Source organism: Xenopus tropicalis, chromosome 2, assembly GCF_000004195.4.
Source record: "Xenopus tropicalis strain Nigerian chromosome 2, UCB_Xtro_10.0, whole genome shotgun sequence".
Lineage (NCBI taxonomy): Eukaryota > Metazoa > Chordata > Amphibia > Anura > Pipidae > Xenopus > Xenopus tropicalis.
This window is the reverse complement of record NC_030678.2, coordinates 148,314,088-148,337,131: the sequence shown is the minus strand read 5'-3', so window position 1 is coordinate 148,337,131 and position 23,044 is coordinate 148,314,088. Positions and strand designations below refer to the sequence as shown.

Here is a 23,044-nt window from a genome sequence, read left to right as displayed (position 1 = left end):
CCATTTAGGAATGATAAATTAGATAAAATAAATAAGAGAATTTAGAGCAGGTCTGCAACCATTTCCCTAAAGGCTCTCAGCAGGTTCACCTGTGTGTTGAAAGGTCCTCTCTTCTTGCGGCAACTGAAACATTTGGGTTAAACCGACCTCTTGAACATGACTGAGAGAGATAGGGGAGTATAATGCTGTCTGTATTATCTTCTATGCTTTTTCTTTGGTATTGGTGATATTTTATCATTCCTTTTAATCATTGCCCATACAGTAGTATGCCATTACTCTAGAGGAGTATCTCAAGGCTTTGGCCTGGGCCCAGTACCATATCCTAAGCCTAACCTTACTATTCTGCTATTACTGGTAATCTGCTTTCCAACTAGTCACATCATTGTTGGGATTTGTAACTTGCCTACTTTACTTTTATAAAGCCGGAAACTAGTAAATACTATCTAGATTAACTGCAAGACTTTAGTTTTATTTGTATTCTTGAAATGATTATCTAACCTAAAAACATGACTAATAGCAAATCATCTTATTCTGCTATCTGTATCATACTAAAATTACATTTTAAGTTGAACTATTCTATTAATATCACCAGATGACACAATCTCAGGTAGGTTCGTATATGTCCCTAAGCAGTATTCATAACTGTGAATATAATCCTCATCCTGACACTACCTGAGACCCCTGACCTTCAGTAATGCTGTTATTCTCCCTATTATCCCTTTCCTACAGGTTTTATCCTTTTTATAGCATTTTCCACTTTCTTCACATATGTTCTTATCTATGCCTATATAATGCACAAGAGCCATGAATTTCCTGTAAATGATATCCTTATAAACAGAGCGTAGTGATGGCATCCATTAAACAGCTTTGTGATGTTATTTCTGTCACATGACTCACTGAAACTTGTGGATTATAATAAATAATGTTTATATCAGAAGTAAATATTAGGAGCTATCTATTTATGGTCATGGAAATCCTTAGTGATTTATAATATCCTTATATTTAACAATAAGGGCTACATTATTTACTATAATATACAGTATCCCAACGTATTTATTATAATTTACTAGCGACTGAACCTTTACCGTTACCAGAGATAAATCACAGCTAAGAGCATTCAGCCTGATCTGTCAGTTTGCAAACACTACTCTGCGACCACCTGGCATTCTTCTCACTGCATTCCACAATCAATCTTAAATGCACTTATGATTTAAACAGGGTTACCGCCTCAACCCTTTATAAACAGGCACATAGTAAAATCCACATTCTACCCCGCTCTTAAGCAAACCATATCAAAATCAAACATAGCATAAAAAAGATACTTTAAAGATGTAGAAGAAGTGAATTCAAACAAACCGTTTTCAAAAAATAAGCTTCACATTATTATGTGTATTAATTTCGGGACCTTTTCTAGAAATGGCCTATAACATTTAAATAAACGCTTTAAAATTCCTATAATTCTAGTGTCACAAAGGCTGACTATGTGGCTGCAGTAGGACACTTAAAATAATTGCAGTTCCAGTAAGACAGACAAATCTGGAAATTCATGGCAGGTTGTAAACTTTACAGGGAACTTTAATGAAGGCTGAATGGACCAGTAATGTCTCCCCTTTGCCACTTATTGTGACTATGCAAAATGTTTCCTTGTGACCCTTATTATGAATCAGCTACACATTTTTTTTTCCCTGCAGTCAAATCTAAAGTAACAAAGTGCAAATGTTGCATCTACTATTATTGTAAGTGGAAACAATAAATATCATTTGTAGGCCAAGAAAATACAACTTCAGCTTTTAATGACTGCAGCTAGAATGATTCCAGTTATGTTGCATGTTCGCAAGGCCTTGATCAAACATAAAACAAGATAAAGCTTAGTATACTACATTAATATCATGTAAGCATAGTGAGAATTGCATGGCATGCAAACAGATTGTTTTCATTAATTTTATAAATCTTTCATTGCAAAGTGGATGATGGCTATTGCATGAGCTGATCATTCACGTTACAAGGTTTGCAGTTCCATAGATTTTCTTCTGCTTGGCTGCTCTTGCCTTTCTTCCCACTCTTCCTCCTCCTTGTCTGGCATTCGGCCCAAAAGGATGGATAATTTTTCAGAGAAGCTCTGCTGCTGAGGACAGAGTACGTAGTTATAGAGCAGAGATGCTATGATGGCTCCTGTAAAAGGTCCAATCCAGAAGATCTGCAAATAAAATACAATGAGAAGTTAAGTGCATAGAGAAGTGAAATTGAGGGGTAGAGATGTAGCAAACTGTTCGCCGGAGAACTAATTCGCATGAAAATCGGGTGTTCGCAGGTTCGCAAGTTCGCGAACTTTTAGCGAAGTTCGCAATTTTGGGTTCGCCTTAGCTGGAGCCAAATTATGACCTCTCACCCCAGAGCCAGCAGATACATGGCAGCCAATCAGGCAGCTCTCCCTCCTGGACCACCCCCGGACCACTCCCTTCCATATATAAACCGAAGCCCAGCAGCCATTTTACATTCTGCCTGTGTGTGCTTGATGAGTTAGCATAGGGAGAGAGCTGTGCAGGGGTTTGAGGGACAGTTTAGGTAGCTTTGCTGACTAGTAATCTACTTTCTACTGCTCTGTATGTAGCTGCTGATCTCATCTGCTGTAACCCAATAGTCCTTGTAAGGACTGCTTTTATTTTCTGATTACTGTTACTCTTCTTTTCATTGTGTACTGCAGCTCCGTCTGTGTGTGTTGGAGACAGGTGTGCTGCTCATAGTAGTGCACTAAGCAGCAACCACACATTCACATAATTTTTTTTTATTTGTGTTTTTTTACTTTGCTACTGTAATTTATGTAGATGCCAGACGTTATAAAGCAGTTTATTACACAAGTTTAGAAATGTAGTGTGATTTCTGCCCTTTCCAGCACAAAACGCAACACTGTGTCAACAACGTATTTTTCAGAGAAATTTTTGCCCTTGATCCCCCTCCTGCATGCCCCTGCCCAGGTCGTGGCACCCTTTAAACAACTTTAAAATCAGTTTTCTGGCCAGAAATGGCTTTTCTTGGTTTTAAAGTTTGCCTTCCCATTGAAGTCTATGGGGTTCGCAAAGTTCGCAAAAGTTCGCACGTTTGAGGGGGTGCTTGAGTAAAGCTAAGTGGATCTGAGTTTATAAGCACAAGCTGTTACACTTTATCAGTGATGTTTATTCTGCTTTCCAAATTTCTATCTCAGAAAGGGGATAGGTTATATTATCTTTTAATTACTTGAAGAGAACAAGTAGGAATTGAAATGCACTTGTCAGTGTTTTTAAGCTCAACCTTCTTGTAAAACAGAACATAGAATTAGGGTAGATATGCTTTTGGGGTCCTGTAACAGCCCAAGCACATTCTGCACACCCCCCCCCCCCCCCATCTCTTTTCTGCTGATTCCCAGCACCTACTCTGTGCTGCTGTCACTTACTTGAGCTTGGGGACTCTGAGCATGTGCAGTGTCACTGACACTCCTAACAAGAGCCAAGATGGTGAGCTGCTGTGAGAATTCTGAAGGTCTGGATTATGATAGAGATACTAAATCCCCCCATTCAGTTATACCATCATGTGTGTCCCGTAACAAAGAGTGCAACATAAGCCTATGGACATTTTTACTACAGGTACCATGGACCTTTAAGGAAGAAGTATGTGGTCATAGGACCATTTCCTGCCTGCACCATCATTTCGTATTCACGTAAAAAGTGTTGCCTGTAAACTGACAACAGACAAAGACTTTTTTATTGCTAATATACCTGTGTGACATATTTATGTTACTTCTACCTACATGTAAAGCTGGGGAAGCACAATGGTCTGAACATCATAGGAAGACATGTAAGGCTGCTGTTCTGTAGATTCAAGCAGCTTTTCTCCTGGTTTAACATTATTTGAAACATACTCCTTACCTGAGTGCATTCATTTTAGTTTATCCTTCCTGTTTCTTAGTCTGCTGATCTGTTACCTTTTCTCCTTTTTCCTTTCTCAATTAGCCATTCCTTTTCAGAATCTTTCTTAACCACTTTATGTTTTCTTTATTTGACTTTGTATTTTATTTCCCATACACAAAAGAATATTCCCCCTCAGGCCTCTCAGTCCTTACCCAGTGTGCATCAAAATTTCCTGCAATCAGTGCGGGCCCAAAGGATCGAGCTGGATTCATGGAGCAGCCAGTAAAGTAAATCTAAATTCCAAAAAAGCAAGAGTTTTTAATCAATAGTTGATAGCACTGCAGACACCTATATAATTGTACATTGTTGGCGTTCTTGTCTCTTATGTATTGCTTTTTGCAAAGGATTTTCTACACCAAACATACATAGCCTATGGTTTGGCTGAAAAGCATAACAATTCTAGAGCATTTTTAGATTAACACTGAAACATGATCAGTTGATGACTTTATAAAATGGGATACATTTATTAAAATGCAGTTTTTTCTCCTCCGTGGTGGAGGGCCGATAATGGAGGCTAGTTTTGACCACTACCCTTTTTAAAACCACACCCACTTGAAACCATACCCATGTTATCGCATGACCATAGCCATATTAATGGTGGTAGTACAGCAAAAACCTGTCATACTCTGCCTCCCCTACCCTGCCTGTGTGTGCCATTCTCTGCCTGCCCTATGCTGCCTCTGTGTGCCATACTCTGCCTTCCCTACCCTGCCTGTGTGTGCCATACTCTGCCTGCCCTACCCTGCCTGTGTGTGCCATACTCTGCCTGCCCTACCCTGCCTGTGTGTGCCATACTCTGCCTGCCCTACCCTTCCTGTGTGTGCCATACTCTGCCTGCCCTACCCTGCCTGTGTGTGCCATACTCTGCCTTCCCTACCCTGCCTGTGTGTGCCATACTCTGCCTGCTCTACCCTGCCTGTGTGTGCCATACTTTGCCTTCCCTACCCTGCCTGTGTGTGCCATACTCTGCCTGTCCTATGCTGCCTGTGTGTATGGCACACACAGGCAGCCTACAGTGACGCAATGCTGGCACTGCTCCTACAGTCTGCACAATAACTATATATTAAAAAACTTTTTAATTGCAGTACCACCACAGTATATGTTCTTTTTATAGTGTGCAGGGTTTATTTGTGGGTTTCTACTGCTACTGAGGTGTGAACAGGGGAACAATGTGGGGTTTACAGCCTGAGCCTGAGGTGTGAACACTGCAGGGGGTGAACAATGCAGAGATTAAAAGGTGTGAAAAGTACATGGGAATACATTTTTAAACAATACAGGGGGATTACAGCCTGAATCTGAGGTGTTAACCATGCAGGGGGGCAGTTAATCTCAATACTGATACCATTTAAAGTTTACACAAAGGTAAGCCATCAAAGCAGCCAGACAGGTGGGGGGCCACACAGAGGGGGGTCGTGGGCCGCCAGTTGGACAGCACTGTATCTCATGGATAAGGTTTCACCCATCCTTTGGACAGTGGACCAAAGTTTGTCAGACCCCTATAGTATGAAAAAGCCAACCCTTGCTTCTATCTGGTTCAATAGCCCCAGTATGGGCAAAGGATTACATACTCATTCCACCCAAGGTCCAGATTTAATAATGTATGTGAACTTGTGAACAGGATATGGACCTTGGCTAGTAAGCTTCACTTGACTTGGGCATGGACTAAAGTCAAGGATGAAGTATATATATATATATAGAAAGAGAGAGAGAGAGCATCCATGAACTCTGCACTCTTCAGGTCTTATAATGATCATGAACAGACTTTATTGGGGGATACAAGGTTGCAACTGTCCTTTTTATTATTTATTATTAATTGTGTTTTTTAATTATTTTACTTTTTCTTCAGCAACTCTCCAGTTTTGAATTTCAGCTGTTATCTGGTTGATAGGGATCAAATACCTTAGCAACCAGGAAGAGGTTTGAATAAGAGACTGGTATATAAATAGAAGAGGACCTGAGTAGAAAAATAAGTAATAAAAAGTAATACTAACAATTAAATTGTAGCATCGCAGAGCAATCAGTTTTTGGCTGCAGGGGTCAGTGACCCTCATTTGAAAGTGTGAAGAAGGGAAATAATTAAAAAACTATAAAAATTCATAATGAAGACCAATTAAAAGGCTCCCTAGAATTGGCCATTGTATAACATACTAAAAGTTAACTTAAGGGTGAATCACCACTTTAAGAGGGTAATGTTGTAAGAGAAACACATTTTTAGCAACCAATCAAGTAGTTTTACTGGTCAGATCTGATTTGTGGCTCTGGGTTACTAGATCTAGTACAAACTCTGTGATTTGTTCTTACATTACCCTGAGGCTGTCAGTGTCTCTGCATTTATATTAATGTTATAAAGTTGTCTTTTAAAAAGTTTTATACCTTAACACCAATTACTAAATGGTCTTCCAAACCAACGAGAATTATCATGTCACTGCTATACAAGATTCATTGAGGATTTGCCTCTAAAAATATGATAGCCTTTAGCAATTAATGGATGTTTTATTCAAGATCCGACACGTGGGATAGTAATTATTTTTATTCCTGCAGAGCTCCAGCTGCTTGGATCTCTAACAGTGTGACATATTGCCAAAAAAAAGGCATTTTATAACGCCTAAATCAATGAATCGTGATCGTCATTACACACCATTAATGTATATTCGCGGAGGATGATTAATAATCAAGGAGAAAATATTGCTCTTTTGTTATCCATCACAGCGAGTAAATGTCATTTTTGACTTGCAGTAATATTTACATTTCTCAGCTACTGGAAAACGGAGAAAGAGGCTTTCCTAGAATTCAATTCCAGTGTCAGAGTTTATATGATATCTCTGTAGCCATTAACACATTGGGCACGGGATGTCTCAACCCTACGTATAACAGAAGGTTCCAAACTGACTGGGATACCAAACTAACTACCTATCACCTGAATGGCATCTCCCATGATGCTCAATAAGGCCCAGATACAAATCATTGGGGAGTTGTAGCAATGCTTCAGAGAGTTTTGCAGGTTTTAACTGGTGTATAGTGATGAACGAATCTGTTCCGTTTTGTTTTGCCGAAAAATTAGCGAATCTTTCAAAAGATCAGCGAAATGGCGGAAAATTCGCGAAACGGCGAAAATGTCGTGCGGCGACAAAAGAATAGCCATGCGACAAAATAATAGCCGCATGGCTATTCTTTTGTCGCCTGTGGCTATTATTTTGTTGTGCGGCTATTCTTTTGACGCCCGCGACTATTCTTTTTTGACGCCGGCGATAATTTTTGGACGTGCGGCGAATTTTTTCATCCATTTCGCAAAATAATCCACCAATGGCGAAAGGCGGAAATTCGCCGCAAATCCATGCCTGGCGAAACATTTCGCCCATCACTACTGGTGTATGCTTATGTTTTACATGTTTTGTTCATCATATTACAGTACAGGCATGGGACCTGTTATCCAGAATATTCGGGACCCAGGGCTTTCTGGATAAGGGATCTTTCCGTAATTTGGATCTCCATACCTTAAGTCTACTAAAAAATCTTTTAAACATTTAAAAATGTAAAAACTATAAAAAAATATATAATGAAGACCAAATGAAAACTTGCCTAGAATTAGCTGCTCTACAACAAGCTAGAATTTAACTTAAAGGAAAACTATACCCCCAAAATCAGTAACCAACAGAGAGTTTATATTATGTTAAGTGGCCTATTAACACATCTCGCTAAACTAGAATATTTATATATCATTAAATATCCTTTTACATACTTTCCCTTGTTCCACCATTTGGCTTGTTTGTGTGCACTGTGAATCCTATGATCCCAGGGGCCGGCCCTTAATTCTTTAAATGACAATTTTCTATTTAGGATTACCCAATGGCACATACTATAAAAAAATTATATTTTATGAAAATCTGCCTGTGTGTGCCATACTCTGCCTTCCCTACCCTGCCTGTGTGCCATACTTTCACTGTGTGTGCCATTCTTGGCTGGTTTGTGCCATACTTGGCCTGTGTGTGCCATACTCTGCCTGCCATACCCTTCCTTTGTGTGCCATACTCTGCCTTCCCTACCCTGCCTGTGTGTGCCATACTTTCACTGTGTTTGCCATCCTTGGCTGGTTTGTGCCATACTTGGCCTGTGTGTGCCATACTCTGCCTGTGTGTGCCATACTCTGCCTTCCCTACCCTGCCTGTGTGTGCCATACTCTGCTTGTCCTATGATGCCTGTGTGTATGGCACACACAGGCAGCCTACAGTGACACAATGCTGGCACTGCTCCTACAGTCTGCACAATAACTATATATTAAAGGAACAGTAACACCAAAAAATGAAAGTGTATAAAAATAATTAATATATTATGTACTATTGCCCTGCACTGGTAAAACTTGTGTGTTTGCTTCATAAACACTACTACAGTTTATATAAATACCCTGCTGTGTAGCCATGGGGGCAGCCATTTAAATTGAAAAAAGGAGAAAAGGCACAGGTTACTAAGCAGATAACAGATAAGTAGCAGATTCCCATTGTATTCTACACAGTTTATCTGGTATCTTCTTATGTAACCTGTGCCTTTTCGCCTTTTTTCAATTTAAATGGCTGCCCCCATGGCTACACAGCAGCTATTTCTATTAACTACAGTAGTCTTTCTGAAGCAAACACACAACTTTTACCAGTGCAGGGCAACAGTACATTATAATTTAATTATTTTAAAACGTTTTTATTTTTTAGTGTTACTGTTCCTTTAAAAATATATTGCAGTACCACCTCAGTATATGTTCTTTTTGTAGTGTGCAGGGATTATTTGGGGGTTTCTACTGCTCCTGAGGTGTGAACAGGGGAACAATGGGGGTGATTACAGCCTGAGCCTGAGGTGTGAACACTGCAGGGGGTGAACAATGCAGAGATTAAAAGGGTTAAAGGGGTTTTACATATGAGCTTGTTTATGCAATATATTTCTAGAGACCTACATTGTTTGGGGCATGGGGTAAACCGCCCCTTTAAAGCTGTTTTTTCTCCACCATGGACAACAATTGGCATCCTGAGAAATGTGCGATCTGAGATCAGCAAAGAAACTCTGAAATAGTGTTGCTTAACAGAAGAAGATACTGGTAGCAATAGATGAAATGACACAGTTATGTACACCTACCCCAACCAGATGCCCCACTGCAACAGACAGGCCAATAGAAATAGATGGGGATCCAACATTGTCACACCTGTTGCTGTCAGTCGATGCAAAAACACAGAGAATAAGCTGCAGTGTTAGGATCATCTCAACAGTGACAGCTTGTCCTTCAGTTGTATTGTTGCTCAGCTAGAGGACAAACATATACACAACGTTACAATGTATTTTGCATTCCAGGGATGCCACCTGTATAACATAGGGGCAACCAACCATTGTTTATGCTAAATTATGATCATATTAATATACAATTACTCTGGGGCAATATGTTTTAATATAGCTGAAAAACGATTATGTTTTTCACATAAAAAATAAATGATGCTTAGGTAATCAATGCATATGTGTTTAGTTACTTATTGTATAGCTTTCAGCATTCCAACACACATATACATCCATTTGCTACAATTTTTATATTAAGCTTTGTTCATAGTAGTTCAGACTATGCTTGTGACAGGCAAAAGCCATTGTTAAATGGAATGTTATTATATAGAACTTACACTTACCCACTGGGAACCCCCCCCCGTGCAGATAACTATTGCACTCCACCGCTGCACCATGCAGCCTGCCACTGTGTTCGAGCCAGTGGGGACTACCGGATTTTTCCTGGCCAGTTGGACCCTGGTAATGACTATAGCTTCAGCTCTTGGGTTCTGACTACTCCCCTAGTATCTACCCTAAGAGAATCAGTCGGGGATCATTTGAGTTAGATTAGCTTTAGCTTCCCCACCTGCTATCTGCCTTTGTATTTCTTACTTCCCTTTATTCATTTCATGTATCATTTTGGACTTTGGTTTTAGAATATCATATTTTTAAGAATTATCAACAAATTATTGATTGGTTTAAATAGTATAATGTTTAGACATTCTTCAGTCAAATTAAGTCCATCCATTATTTAAAGTGCTGTTTGTTCTAAATCATTAATAATCATTAACAATCATTCTAAAAGCTTAAATTGTGGATATAGGATTTTTCTTTTTTCTTTTCCATCAATGAAGTTTAGTATACCCCCAGCACCAATCCCATTTTCACATCTTGGGAAATGTAAGGGCACCGCCAAATGCAAATATCCTACTGTACATAAAGTTGGTGCAGAAATGATATACATTCCCTGTGTCCCTTTTACAATCAAAGTGCAAATGTTTCCATTTTTAAAGGGGAAGTTCACCTTCAGGTTAATTTTAGTATGTTAAAGAATGGGCTATTCTTAGAATTTTTTCTATTGTTGTTTGCCTTCCTCTTTTGACTATTTCCAGCTTTCAAATGATTGTTACTGATCCCAGCAGCCAAACATCTATTGCTCTGTGTAGATCCAATTTTTATTGTTATTGTTACTTTTTATTACTTATCTGCCTATTTATACCCCTGTCTCTCTTTTAAACCACTGCCTGGTTGTTAGATTATATTGGAGCCTAGCAACCAGATAGCTGCCAAAATTATAAGCTGGAGAGCTGCTAAACAAAAAGCAAAATAATTCAAAAACTGCACATAAAAAAGTGAAGACCAATTGCAAACGGAAAAGTTAATTTCAAAGTAAACAGACCCTAATAATTTTGTAAGAATGTCTGATTAAAATTGTTTTCAAATCAAAAATAGAGAAATGTTCCAGCAAGCGAAAAACAAAAAAGTACAAAGTATATCATAAAAAGGAACTTCCATTTGGTGCCCTTAATTGGATCCCTGCCTGAACATCACTATCATAACATTACCATCATTATCAAACAGGCATTAGGAGAAACAGCATTACAACAGCTGCTGAATGAATTGGTTTACTGAACATTAGCTTTTCTTTTAATCTAATTTTATTGAACGAAAATAATCAGAAAAACTTTGTATTTCCATTGTTCCCCTTTGGCTGTGGGCTTGTGTTGGAGTCCTGCGCAGAACCAATATTTAAGACCTGACCCAGACCCGCAACCTGTATTTTTACTTGTTTTGACCCACAACTGCCTTATCTGCCTTATCGATCTGTGACAGGTTTTTCTTTGTCTTTTTTGAATAGTTTTTTTCAGCAGCTTGCCATTTTAGCTATCTTGTTGCTAGGGTGCAATTTACCCTAGCAGCCAGGCAGTGGTTTAATTGAGAGACTGGGAGATGAATAGGAGAGGGCCTAAATAGAAAGATAAATAATAAAAAGTAACAATAAGTAAAACAGATAAAAAAAAACTACAGAAAATAAAATGTGGTGGTTTTTATCAGTTGGTGTGGGTTTCTTGACTTTGAGCCCCAGTTGTGCATTAAATGGGCAAGGTAAGCTGGAAACTGAGGCTGGGGGGAGTTTGGTAGCCTCAGTGGGTTCTGTTACAATGCGTTATGGTTGGATATGTAATTATTGATGTTATGTATTAATGTTAATAAACCACTGCACCCTTCTCACCCAACTGTGTGGCTGCCAGTTGAAAGGAGACATGTCCTATAAAAATTATGAATGTACCAGTGAATTAAACTCCTCTAGATATAGAAGGAATGTGCTTTAAAAAGTTGTGTTTCTGACTGATTTATTGAGAAATTCCACCAAAACCCCACTAGCCCCGCCCATCTGTTCCACTTCCTGCTGGCTGAATTCTCTGGGTGAGCTGGGGAGCCGGCGGCCCTCCGTACCCTGCACTGTAGGATAGGAACCAATCAGCAGCTAGGCTGACCTGATAGGGAACTGAAGCCTGTCTGTGCTTGTGTGAATGCAGGGCTGTGATTGGCTCTCCCCCTCCTACTGTGCTTCTGGCAGGGACCGTTAGGACACGCCCACTCTTCATTTCAAACTGGGACAGAGAAGTGATAGGACCTATAGGGAGCTCCAATAAAGGGGCCATTGTTACAGATAGGGTTAATGTTTAGCCCAAAGGGAAACCAGCACCGGATATTATTCATAATTGCCTACAGGGTTAGGGGTTTCCCATTTATCCAATATGTCTCCTTTGAACCAAAAAAAGCAGATCTGGATGCTGCATTTGTCAGGCACCCTTGTAGTGGCGGAGTCCTAGTCAGAGCTCAGGTGCTATTTCCATAGAAATAAATATCAGAGAATTCAGCACCATGCAGTATTTATGCAAGTATTACTTGTCATATTAAAATGTAAGATCTGACGGCAGGGGAAGACAAATTGGTCCCTGCAGGCTGTCAGTTTATTGAAAGATTTTAATGGAATGCCTGGTATTTCATTTTTATTCCATTTTACCACGTTTGTATCTTAGCCAGTTTTCTGTTACAAAAATAAAAAAAAACTGAGCGAGGCCCCTTTGAACTGCACATTTGAAAACATTTATATGCTGAAGTCAGTCTTTTTATTGCTAGTTATTTAGGGTGCAATTTCCAAGTGCTCTATATCATTTAGCAGTATTTACATGTCCCACTTGGCAGCGGCAAGGCTGTTTTGAAGCCCCGGGTGAATATTTCTGTGCAGAGCAAACATGATTAAATGTAATGTACAACCAAGAATTAATAGCCAGCATATACCTACAGCATCGTGTTATTGGTTCATAAACATTTGATGGAAAATATTTAAACTTTGATACTTATCCACATTTATATTTAGATACAGACTAATAGTTATCATTTATAGGTCAGAGCTGTTTATATTTTTCAGGGCTGGAACTAGGGGTAGGCAGAAGAGGCAGCTGCCAAGGGTGCAACGATTGAGGGGCGCCAGGCAGCAGCCTTTCCTACCTACCCCTAGTACAGTTTAGCGTCGCACCGCTTCGCATCGCACACTGCGCCGCGTGGGGGGTGCGATGTAGCGGTGCAGGGGCGAGGTAGCCAACCGGGTTGCCTAGGGCACCTGGTTGGCTCGGCCCGCCCCTGCAGGGGATACACTGTATGATCTACCATACGCTCATAGGCCAGATTATACTGAAATTGTCATAAAAAAACATTTTGTTCAATGTTTTGGTCCCCCACAGAGACCTTCGTCAGGATTCAAACTGTGCAACCAGATCCACAGTAGTATGACAGAATTTAAACATCAACAACTTCCTGTCTAGCAACCATAGAAAGTTTCAATAGTGAGCATGTCACCTGTGGCAAGTGTTCAGTCAGACATGCATGCAGTGCAGCAGGCACAAAATATGTGTGTGCTAGAACTCCAAACGTTTTTAAAAAGGAATATCAGAAATTTTAGGCTTGCATCAGCAAGTGAAATAAAAAGATGCCACTCAGAGAAAGCCACATCAAACAGAATGCAGAGGCAGAAATACCCAGGGTCGGACTGGGGGGTGCAGGGCCCACCGGGGCTCCCGCCCCAGGGGCCCTGCAGGTGCCCCAGCCGCGTCCCCTAACCCCCCCAAGGGCCCCCCTAACCCCCCCAAAGGGCCCCCGCCTGACGTCCTCCCCGAGCGCGTATAAATTGAACGCGTCGGGGAGGAACAGTCAGTAGCGGGGAGCGCCGGCAAAGGTCGGACTGGGCCGCTGGGGCCCACTAGGGCCGGGGCCCACCGGGATTTTTCCCGGTGTCCCGGCGGCCCAGTCCGACCCTGGAAATACCCTTAAAAACCATACCCTTCTAGAAAGTTGCAGGTTAAACTTGGTCCCTAAAATGTATAATGTATAATGAAGTAGTAGAATTCTTAATGAATCAGATAAGAGAGTGTGGGACTGGTCAGACTGGGGATGACTTTAATGTAGTTGGCCAACTTGAATATATTGCAATATATGGACAAACAATCCCTGTTTTGCTTAAAGGGAAGGGCATTGCTTGGTAGCTTAATGCATAGAATGTCTTAATGCCCTATTTATATATAGATAACGGGTGAGTGCAGAGGGCCTAGGCACTGTTTTATTATTAAAAAGAAAAAGGTAATTATTTGAATAAAATGGAGTCTATGGTGGATGGCCTTCTCGAAATTTAGTTGTGCTCAGTATACATACAGTATATAGACCCCCCCCCCCCACAGACTTACTAGATTTTAATTGTGACCCATATGAAAATGTATGATCCTAGTGATGAATTAAAATAAATGAGTCACTGAAATAGCACAATAAAATAACTCAAAATATTTTTGATTATAATAATCATCAATCTTAATTATGGTTTAAAATGTTTTAAATTTTTTATATTTATTAAGTAAAAAAACTGTAAAAACTCTGAAATCTTGCAAGGGAGAAGTCAATGAAAAAGTAAAAACTGTATTTTTATAAACTTTGAGGTTATTTGAATTAGCAAAAAATACAAAACTTAAATATAAACAACTTTTGAAAAATAGACCGCTACATATGAGATTTACTACAAATGAGGCCCAATATGAGCCCAGACAATACTGCCTAGCAGTGACTGCAGGAGGGCCAACATACCATCTAGATATAGCCCCTCGTCTGCTCGCTGGTTACCCTGTGGAATAGTGGAAACATTTACTTTATCTCTGATATTTACAGTTACAGGGAGACACCATTCCTGGCACACAGAGCCTTTAATGTTTAATTCGGAGTGCAGGGATAGCTTTACAATGTTATCGCACACAAGTAAAATTTTACAGCCCACATTAACTGCCTTTATCCAACATTCCCATTATATCTCTATGCTTAGGTAATGAAATGTACTATGTAGGACTATGCTGAAATCTCTGCAGCCTTGCTTTACATTTATTCATTCCAACTTTCCCTTTATATCGGTATATTTAAGGGAAACATGCTATTTTGGGTTGAGCTACAATCTTTGCTCCATTCATCGGCTATATTACTGACAATATTGCCTTGGGTAGGTATGCTTGTGGGATTGTACTGTATAGTATATACTCTATCATAAAATCCATTTAGCCTTCAATAGCTATACTTGTTCCAACTTTGCTATTTAAATAGATATGATTTGGCAAGACGTACTGCATTGTGCTGTAATCTCTATATTAGATGTACAGCGTTTTAGTAAAAAAAAAATAAGAAATAATTTAATATAATACTCACCAAATTGACACCAAAATTGCCATGAACACTTTCGGGCGTGAACTCATGCAGTAGGGCAGCTCCTACCACAGCTCCTAACAGCTGGGCACAGATGTAGCAGAGAGCACGGAAAAGAGATATTTGCGAAGCAACCAGGAATGCAATGGTTACTGCTGGGTTGAGGTGAGCACCGCTGATGTGCCCTACTGCTTGTACAATAGTGCCTACACCCAGGCCAAAGGTAAGGGAAATCTGCAGGACACTTGGGAGTTCAGGAGCCCACTGCATTGCAGAGCATAAGCCAAAAAAGACAAAAACCAGAGTCCCCAGGAATTCTGCTACAAATGCCCTTGTAAAGGGCCCCGTGCATATTTCCTTCATTGTTATTGTTTATAGTGATTTATAAATGAGGGCTAGTAATTTGGTATTCCCCTATCAGAAACTGAGCCTTTCCAGCATACTGCAATGTATTAAATAAAACGTAGGAGGCTTGGAATGTTACAAGGGGTGTCACCTAGTCCCGTAACAAACAGAAAACACGCCAAACTGCTGTACCCTTCTATGTTAGTACATTGCAAATAAATAACCTGCAGTTAAAAGGAAAACATGAAGTGAATTACACACAAAAGATTCCTATACACTCCATGCTATCGTTTGGCTGATTTAGGCCTTACCCTCCATAATATATTTGCATTTCCAAAATGCAAGCACCCTTTGTACTTCTGTTTATAAATGAGCTTTACAGTTTGAAGAATTATCATCAAAATGACCCACTTTAGCATGAGCTTTTACAGCTTTTTAATTGAGATCTCTTATCCAGAAGCCCATTATCCAGAAAGCTCTGAGAAGACCCCCCCCCATAGACTCCATTTCATTCAAATAGTTACAAGTTTTAAAAAAGATTTTCTTTTTCTCTGTAAAAATAAAACAGAACCTTGTACTCCCAACTAAGATATAATTAACCCTTCTTGGAGGGGGAACAATCCTATTGCATTAAATTAATGTTAAATCATTTTTAGTAGATATAAGGAACAAAGATTCAAATTACAGAAAGATCCCTTATCCATAAAATCTAAGTCCCAAGCATCCTGGATACCTGTATATCAATTTTAATTCGCTCTGAAAATGAAATGATTACGAATGTTATTTGGGAGGACTGGGAATCATACACACGCTTCTCACCACCTGTGCCCATTTTGAGGTTCAGGGGGTACGCCGGGGTACGTTCCTCCAGAAGCCAGCACAAGGCTACCCATATTTTTGATATTAAAGCTGCTTGTTAATCTGCAGCAGTGAAAGGGTTACAAGTGAAACTGGGGCTTTTAAAATGATTATGGTTGCCTAGGAAACCAATTTTCACTTCTAATATCCACTGCTTTATCATTATTATCTCAGGGGTGGGCCACCTATTTTTCATAATTGAAATATATATGTTTAGACACCTACAGCACTGCCAAATTTTAATAATACATTTTAAGACATTGTTTAGACTGCTTGGATCTGTGCCATTCATTTGGGGTTAAGTAAATGCGCACTTTTATTTTAATTCTGTTATCTTTTAGTAACACCGTCGATTATAACAGAAGATATTTGAGGCATCCTGGATGCATCCTTGGACAGTGAAAACAGCAGTCAAACGCGCAATTCTGAGCGTAATTACCAATATGCGCAGCGTGAGTCGGTTGGAAACATTCTATCCCTAAAGGGTCTTTTTCTTAAATACGTGCAGCTAGTTTTCGGAAATCATTTTGTTTTATGCTTTGTTGTGGTTGTTACACAGCTGTTCTTTCATTTCTCTTCATTACTATTTTTTTGTGTTTGATGAACAAACAACTTTTTTACTAATTGACATTGCCGAAGTCCCTCTTGACATTTTATGCCACAGATGATTCAGGCGCAAACTTACTGCATCAACACGTGCAGCTTTTGCATCAACTCTGTATTTCTTTCTATTTCTATATCCAGGCCCAGACTGGCAATTTGGGGTTCTGGCAAATGCTGCAAGATGCCATAGACCAGGGATCCCCAACCCCTTTTTTACCCCTGAGTCACATTCAAATGTAAAAAGAGTTGGGGAGCAACACTAGCATAAAAAATATTCCTGGGGGTGCCAAATAAGGGCTGTGATTGGCTATTTGGTAGCCCCTATGTGGAGTGGCAGCCTAAATGAGGTTTTGTTTGTCAATTCAACTGGTTTTTATGCAACCAAAACCTCCCTCCAACCCAGGAATTCAAAAATAAGCACCTACATTACTTTGATTTCACTGGGAGCAACATCCAAGGGGTCAGGGAGCAACATGTTGCTCGAGAACCACTGGTTGGGGATCACTGCCATAGACAGTCACCATTTAATGAGCTGATGGGGGGCTGTTTGGGTCACTGTTTACTCGAAATTCCAGGACTTATTTTGGATCCCAGTTCAGGCCTGTCTAAATTCATATATTTTTGTTCTGCGGGTAGGTACAGTGATATTTTGAAGGTTACATGTACAATAATTTAGCCGGTAGAGAGGGGATTATGCTGTGTTATCATTGTCATTCTATGGAAGAATATTTATTTTTTGTATTTTGTGTTGGCTATATTAGTTTTGATGATGCAAAAATAAAAAAAGCTAATATTAAATCAACAGAATCCTACAAACTGACAGAGCAGGGAAGTGATGTTTTCCCATTTTCCGAATAACATTCGCAGTCAAAATAAGATAAGGGAGCTTCAGGATGGCAAAACAATAAAAGAAAGGCACCTTGTGAACGATTTTAATCAACCTCCTGGGAAATAAAATATCAAATAGTTGTAAAAATACCATCAATGCGATTACAATCTATGACTTGCATCATGTTTTTCTTCATTTCAGCGAAACAGTAAAATTTGGATACATTCCAGGTACATACCATTCGTATTTTTTTCCTCTCTCAACAGATTGCCATTAATTTCTATTAGGGGGTGATAAAACAGTCAGCAGATTGCAGATTTCAGATTTAGTAGAAGGCTTTATTGCCAAATTGCAACTTGTATTATACATTTGTTAGGAGAAAAAAATGCAAAATTCATCTGCAGTAAAAGGTAGTCTTAGGGCATGTTTATTAAAATTCAAGTTTTTGAATTTAAAAACTTTTGATCTGAACTGGGTTTATTGGGAATGAGTATTGTTAGAGAGAAGAAAACTCAACTTTGTTATAAAATTTTACAAATTTTAAAAATCATGAAAAGGCTGCATATTTTTTTAATTGATGTTAAATTGATTGATTGCAAAGTTGCTTCAAATTATGTTTTCAAAAAACTTGTTTGGTTGGAGTTCCCCTTTAGATGAATATGAAGAACAAATCAGGATGAACTCCCATTTATATAGGCCCCAAAAGTGCTCCCTTAACCCAATGGGTCAAACTGCCTGGGAAAGGCAAATTAGAGATATTAAAAAATGTCCCTGAGGAAGGTCACAGATTCGATAACGAAACAGACCATTTCTTTTTAATTTTTCACTAATACAATTTTCTTTGTTTTTGAGTGCCCTATAAATGGCATTAATGCCACCTACTTACCATTTATCTGGCTAGCAAATGTATTTAATGCAGACACTAATAGGATACAGAATCTTTTTAGTATACCTATTGTAGAGAGCTGCGCTGATTTCCAGACCCTAAATTAACAACCCAGATTGGTTAATTGAAGTACTCTGAACATGTTCCCAATAATAAAACTATTTAGAGGTGCCAGAAAAGCTATATAAATGCGAAATACCACTTTTGGCAATTGCATAATCCATTTAAAGGTCTCACTAAGCCTGACTGCTAACTTTGATCAGTTATGCTTCATTGATACAGAAAACAATTTCATCTGGAACTAAAGTAATATATTATTTGTTCATTAGCTCACTAATCTCACCAGGCAGTTTGCATAGAAAATAAGATACAATTTCACATCTAAAAGATGATAATTAAAAATCCCTTTTATGTCTGGAGTGTAGACAATTGAACCCTTGGGTGCAAGAGACGAGTTCAGCGTGTTATATGCAGCAAAAAAATAACTTAGAAAATAAAGTATTGATTTTGTATACACTCAGCTGTAGAGATGGCAGGAACCTTGTGTGCTAGTCTTCTTTCTAGACACCTACAGTATCAACCCTTTTCATCACTTGTATTCCACTTTCAAAGGAACACTATACTCTGATAGCTTCCTGCTGAAATCTGCTTAGTATGGAGAATATACCTGGAATATTCCATTAACAACTACATGATTAGGCCATTCCACCAATATCATCAGCTTATGCTCCGAGTCCACTTATTTGTATAGTAAGTGGCATTTACTGCTCACCTGTTTAAAAGCAAATATTTTATTGGTTGCTATGGGTTACTGCTTCTGGGCAGACTTAGTGCCTTTTATTACATATGGAGGTTACAGAGTAAATGATATTTGAGATCTAAACTGGCTAAAGAGTATGCCACAACTGGACTGCTGGACTCCTATTTGTTTAGTTTATATATCCACCCATAAATCTGAGGGTACTCACTGGCCCAAGCTGGACACATATAGGTAATTTATATAAATTACTGATCATCCAGTAAAATTTGTTCAATGGGAGATCAAGCTAAACTGGCTGTGAGTTCATTAAATGAAAATGAGGCCCATATATTTTTAGTCTATCAGCTTAGTTTTCTCTCTTACCAATCAGAAAACTAAAACTTAAAATGTTTTAGACCTTTTCATCACTGCTCTTGATGTTCTATCATACGGAAGAAGGTTTTAACAATGCAATAGGGATCATACCATAATCTGAATGATAAATAATGCATTTAGTAAGCAAAGCACTGTATCAGTCTTTCTGTAATATCTCAACAACAGTTGCCAAAATCTCTGTATAGCTAAATAAAGGTTTTAATCTCCGTCTTGCACTTCAAGATAAGGCCTTCATTATATTGCTCCAACCATACATTTTAATAATATTTGTATATGGATGTATCCATGGCTGAGAGAAAGGTTGACAAAGGGCATCAGGATTGTATCATGCAATATAGATATATAATGTATTAATTGAGTTGTGTATCAGTTAAAGACTGCTAAACAATCCAGATTTTAGAATTGTGACTTTTGGCCACAACAACCAATCCACAATGACAAATCCCATTATATTGGTTCCTTGTTCTATTGTAGTAATACAGTACATGAAAGGGCATGCACTGCCTGACATCAGTTGCTGCAAATTGTTTTATATATTCACACAATAATGGGGTGAGCATTTGAGCAAGGAATTCTGGCATGGTATAGATTTATCAAAGAAACTGTTGGAACTAGAGCTATACGGCTGAAAGGCCATAAAGGGAAATGTTACCGGAAGCATGGTGGACTCATTTAACTGCATTTAGGCCTGTGGTTACTTTGTTTATAGATTAAATTTAATACAATGGGTTCACATATAAATGATTTAGTTTGCTAAATTGCTTTTGCAGAACAATAGAATAGAAATGGCAACTTTTGTGAATCTGCCATTGACTTGTACAGGGTGAATTGTCAGATTCAGATTCTTAGCCCTTTGGAAACATCTCAAAAAAGTCACAACTATTTTCCAACAGTAGGTGGCACATTTACTAATCAATTATGAGATAAAGTCGTATTTTTTCTTACTTCTAGATAATTTCGAGATTTACAAGTGAACTCAATTTTTTCGTTATTATTCCCAGAAAAATTTCTGTTTTTCGATAATAACTCCAATAATTTGTGATGTATTAATGTTTAGTTAACTTTTTTTGTAAAATGGCCATACACGTAGCGATCTAACGATGTTTCGTGCGACCGTCGGTCGCACGAAACATTGTCAGATCCGCCACACACAGTCAGGGCTGAAACAGCAGATAAGGAGGTAGAAACAATAGGATTTCTACCTCCTTCTGCCGATTCAGCCCTGATGGCAGATTTTGCTCAGGCGCCTTCTATGGCGCCCGATCAAAATTTTCTAACCTGGCCGATCGGCGAGTCGTCCGATATCAGCAGCTTCCTGCGATATCGGTCGACTCGCCGACATGCCATACATGCACCGAATATCATACGAAACGAGGTTTCATATGATAGTATCGGTGCGTGTATGGCTAGCTTTAGAATAGTCAGTGACAGCCTCTCCTTCAAGGACAAATACCCTCATTTTTTTCTGTTTCACCAAGCTTCAAAGGTGAACTTAATCCCATCATTGTTTTCAATTTCACCCAATTTAAACTGAAACGTAAACACATTATTGTTTTCCAAGAATGAGCAATTCCTGTTTGGGAAAAATTAAAAGGATTCATGGAAACGAACGTCCGTTTAAAGTAAAATTTTTCGAGTTTTAACAATGCTTTCAACTCGAAAAATTTGGGATTTTTAATATAAACTTGAAATTTTCGTTTCAGTGATTCAAGCATTATCGTGACATTTTATAAATACAGCAATGATTGCGTTTAATTTGAATTTATACCATGTCGAATTTATAAGTCTTTCAAGGCCAGAAAAAAAAAAAAAAATTAGTAAATCAGCCCCATTAATGTAATGGTCTGTAGTTTAAACAGTCATAAAAACTTTATAGTTACGTAACTAATATGTCTTGTCAAACTGATCATGTCTATCTGGAGGTTTGTGTGATTAGTAGTGATGGGTGAAAGAATTCGGCAGGCATGAATTTGCAGCGAATTTTCACGTTTCGCCATTGCCCGAATTGTTTCGCGAAATGGGAGACAAAAAAAAATATGTTGCGCTTAAACAAAATGATGTGGGTCATAAACAAAGCTGAAAAAAAATTTTTTTGGGACGCACAACATTTTTGCCATTTTGTGAATCTTCTGCAAGATTCGCAAATTTTTCAGCAAAGCAAAATGGGACAGATTCGCTCATCACTAGTTATAAGTGTACTGCACCCTGTTTTCATTAGAATAAGACTATTCACTGATTTATGAATCCCATAATTGTACACATGTTATATATTCAGCAGTCAGAATGGTTATTCTCTGTAATAATAAAACAGAACCTTGTACTTGATCCCAGCTAAGATATAATTAATCCTTATTGGAGGCAAAGCTATCCTATTGGGTTTATTTAATGTTTATTGTTTGAATGATTTTTTAGTAGACAATGTATGGTGCTCTAAATGACAGAATTTCCCTTATCCAGAAAACTCTAGGTCCCGAGCAGTCTGGATAACACATCCCATACCTGTACCTGAAAATGCATGCAAACTGTCTTCAGCCATTTACCTTATCTGAGTGTTTTACACTTACAGACTGCCCAATGCTGAACAGTAATTGACTGTATAATCAGGAGAAGGTCACTTAGTCCCTTTTTGCCCTTTGGAAGAAAAGCTGAAATTATGACGCACGTCATATATCCCCCAATGTATTTAATCAAGTTTCCTAGTTTGTGGAAAGTTTGCTGGCCTAATCTTATTTTACAGTCCAATGGGAATTAAATGGTTTGATTTCATTTGCAGCAGAAACTTTGCGTCCTAATTCTGTCTGCACCATATTATTATGTCAGCATTAAACCAACTCTATGTAATTTAGATGGCTGAAGTAGATATGTAGAATATTAGGGCCTTCATTTGATCTCACATCATGTCGACAGATGGTTTTTATATTTTCTGTGTTACCCTTTAACCCTCTGTACACTGGCCACAATGAACACAACAGGGTCACATACAACCAGGAGTTTTAAAAGCTATGGCACACTGGCACTTCTGGGTCAGTACTGCAGATACTAGGATTTCAGCAAGGCACTTTATATTAACCAGTTATAGGGTATCCGGTGCTGTTAAACAACTCTGAAAGTCTGAAAGAATATTAGGCCAGAATGATTGTTTTTCAAAGCCAAAGCAAGCTGTGACATAAATAACTTGTTAATGAACTTGTTAAAGCAGAGCTGAGACAGCACAATTAGACTCTTTAGTCTGAAGCAAGATTTCAGACAGATTTCAGGGCAGATTTATCAAAATGTGAGTTTAGAGCTTAATACATAAAAACTCACATTCCTATGGGATTTTAGAAGGGTATTTATCAATGAGCGAAAATTAGTATTCACCATTTGATTAATACACTTGTAAAAATTCCATAGGAATGTTTGTCAACATC

At 38.7% G+C, this 23,044-nt stretch overlaps 1 protein-coding gene across 1 annotated transcript; it reads right to left on the bottom strand.

Moving 5' to 3' along the window:
* Nucleotides 1-1,772: 1,772 nt before the first annotated feature.
* On the bottom strand, nt 1,773-15,742 carry LOC100489792 (aquaporin-2). Its single transcript, XM_002935732.3, has 4 exons — nt 14,982-15,742; nt 9,063-9,227; nt 4,097-4,177; nt 1,773-2,197 (listed from the first exon to the last, which is right to left on the bottom strand). Exons 1-4 carry the CDS (start codon nt 15,339-15,341, stop codon nt 2,000-2,002), a joined length of 804 nt encoding a protein of 267 aa, XP_002935778.1. The 5' UTR covers nt 15,342-15,742; the 3' UTR covers nt 1,773-1,999.
* Nucleotides 15,743-23,044: the final 7,302 nt, after the last annotated feature.

Excerpts from the sequence above, each read along its gene's own strand:
- LOC100489792 (XM_002935732.3), bottom strand. The coding sequence starts at position 15,341 with ATGAAGGAAATATGCACGGGGCCCTTTACAAGGGCATTTGTAGCAGAA. Across the intron at positions 4,178-9,062 it reads CAGTGGGGCATCTGGTTGGG|ATTTACTTTACTGGCTGCTC; the intron begins GTAGGTGTACAT and ends TTTGGAATTTAG. Across the intron at positions 2,198-4,096 it reads GAAATTTTGATGCACACTGG|ATCTTCTGGATTGGACCTTT; the intron begins GTAAGGACTGAG and ends TTTTATTTGCAG.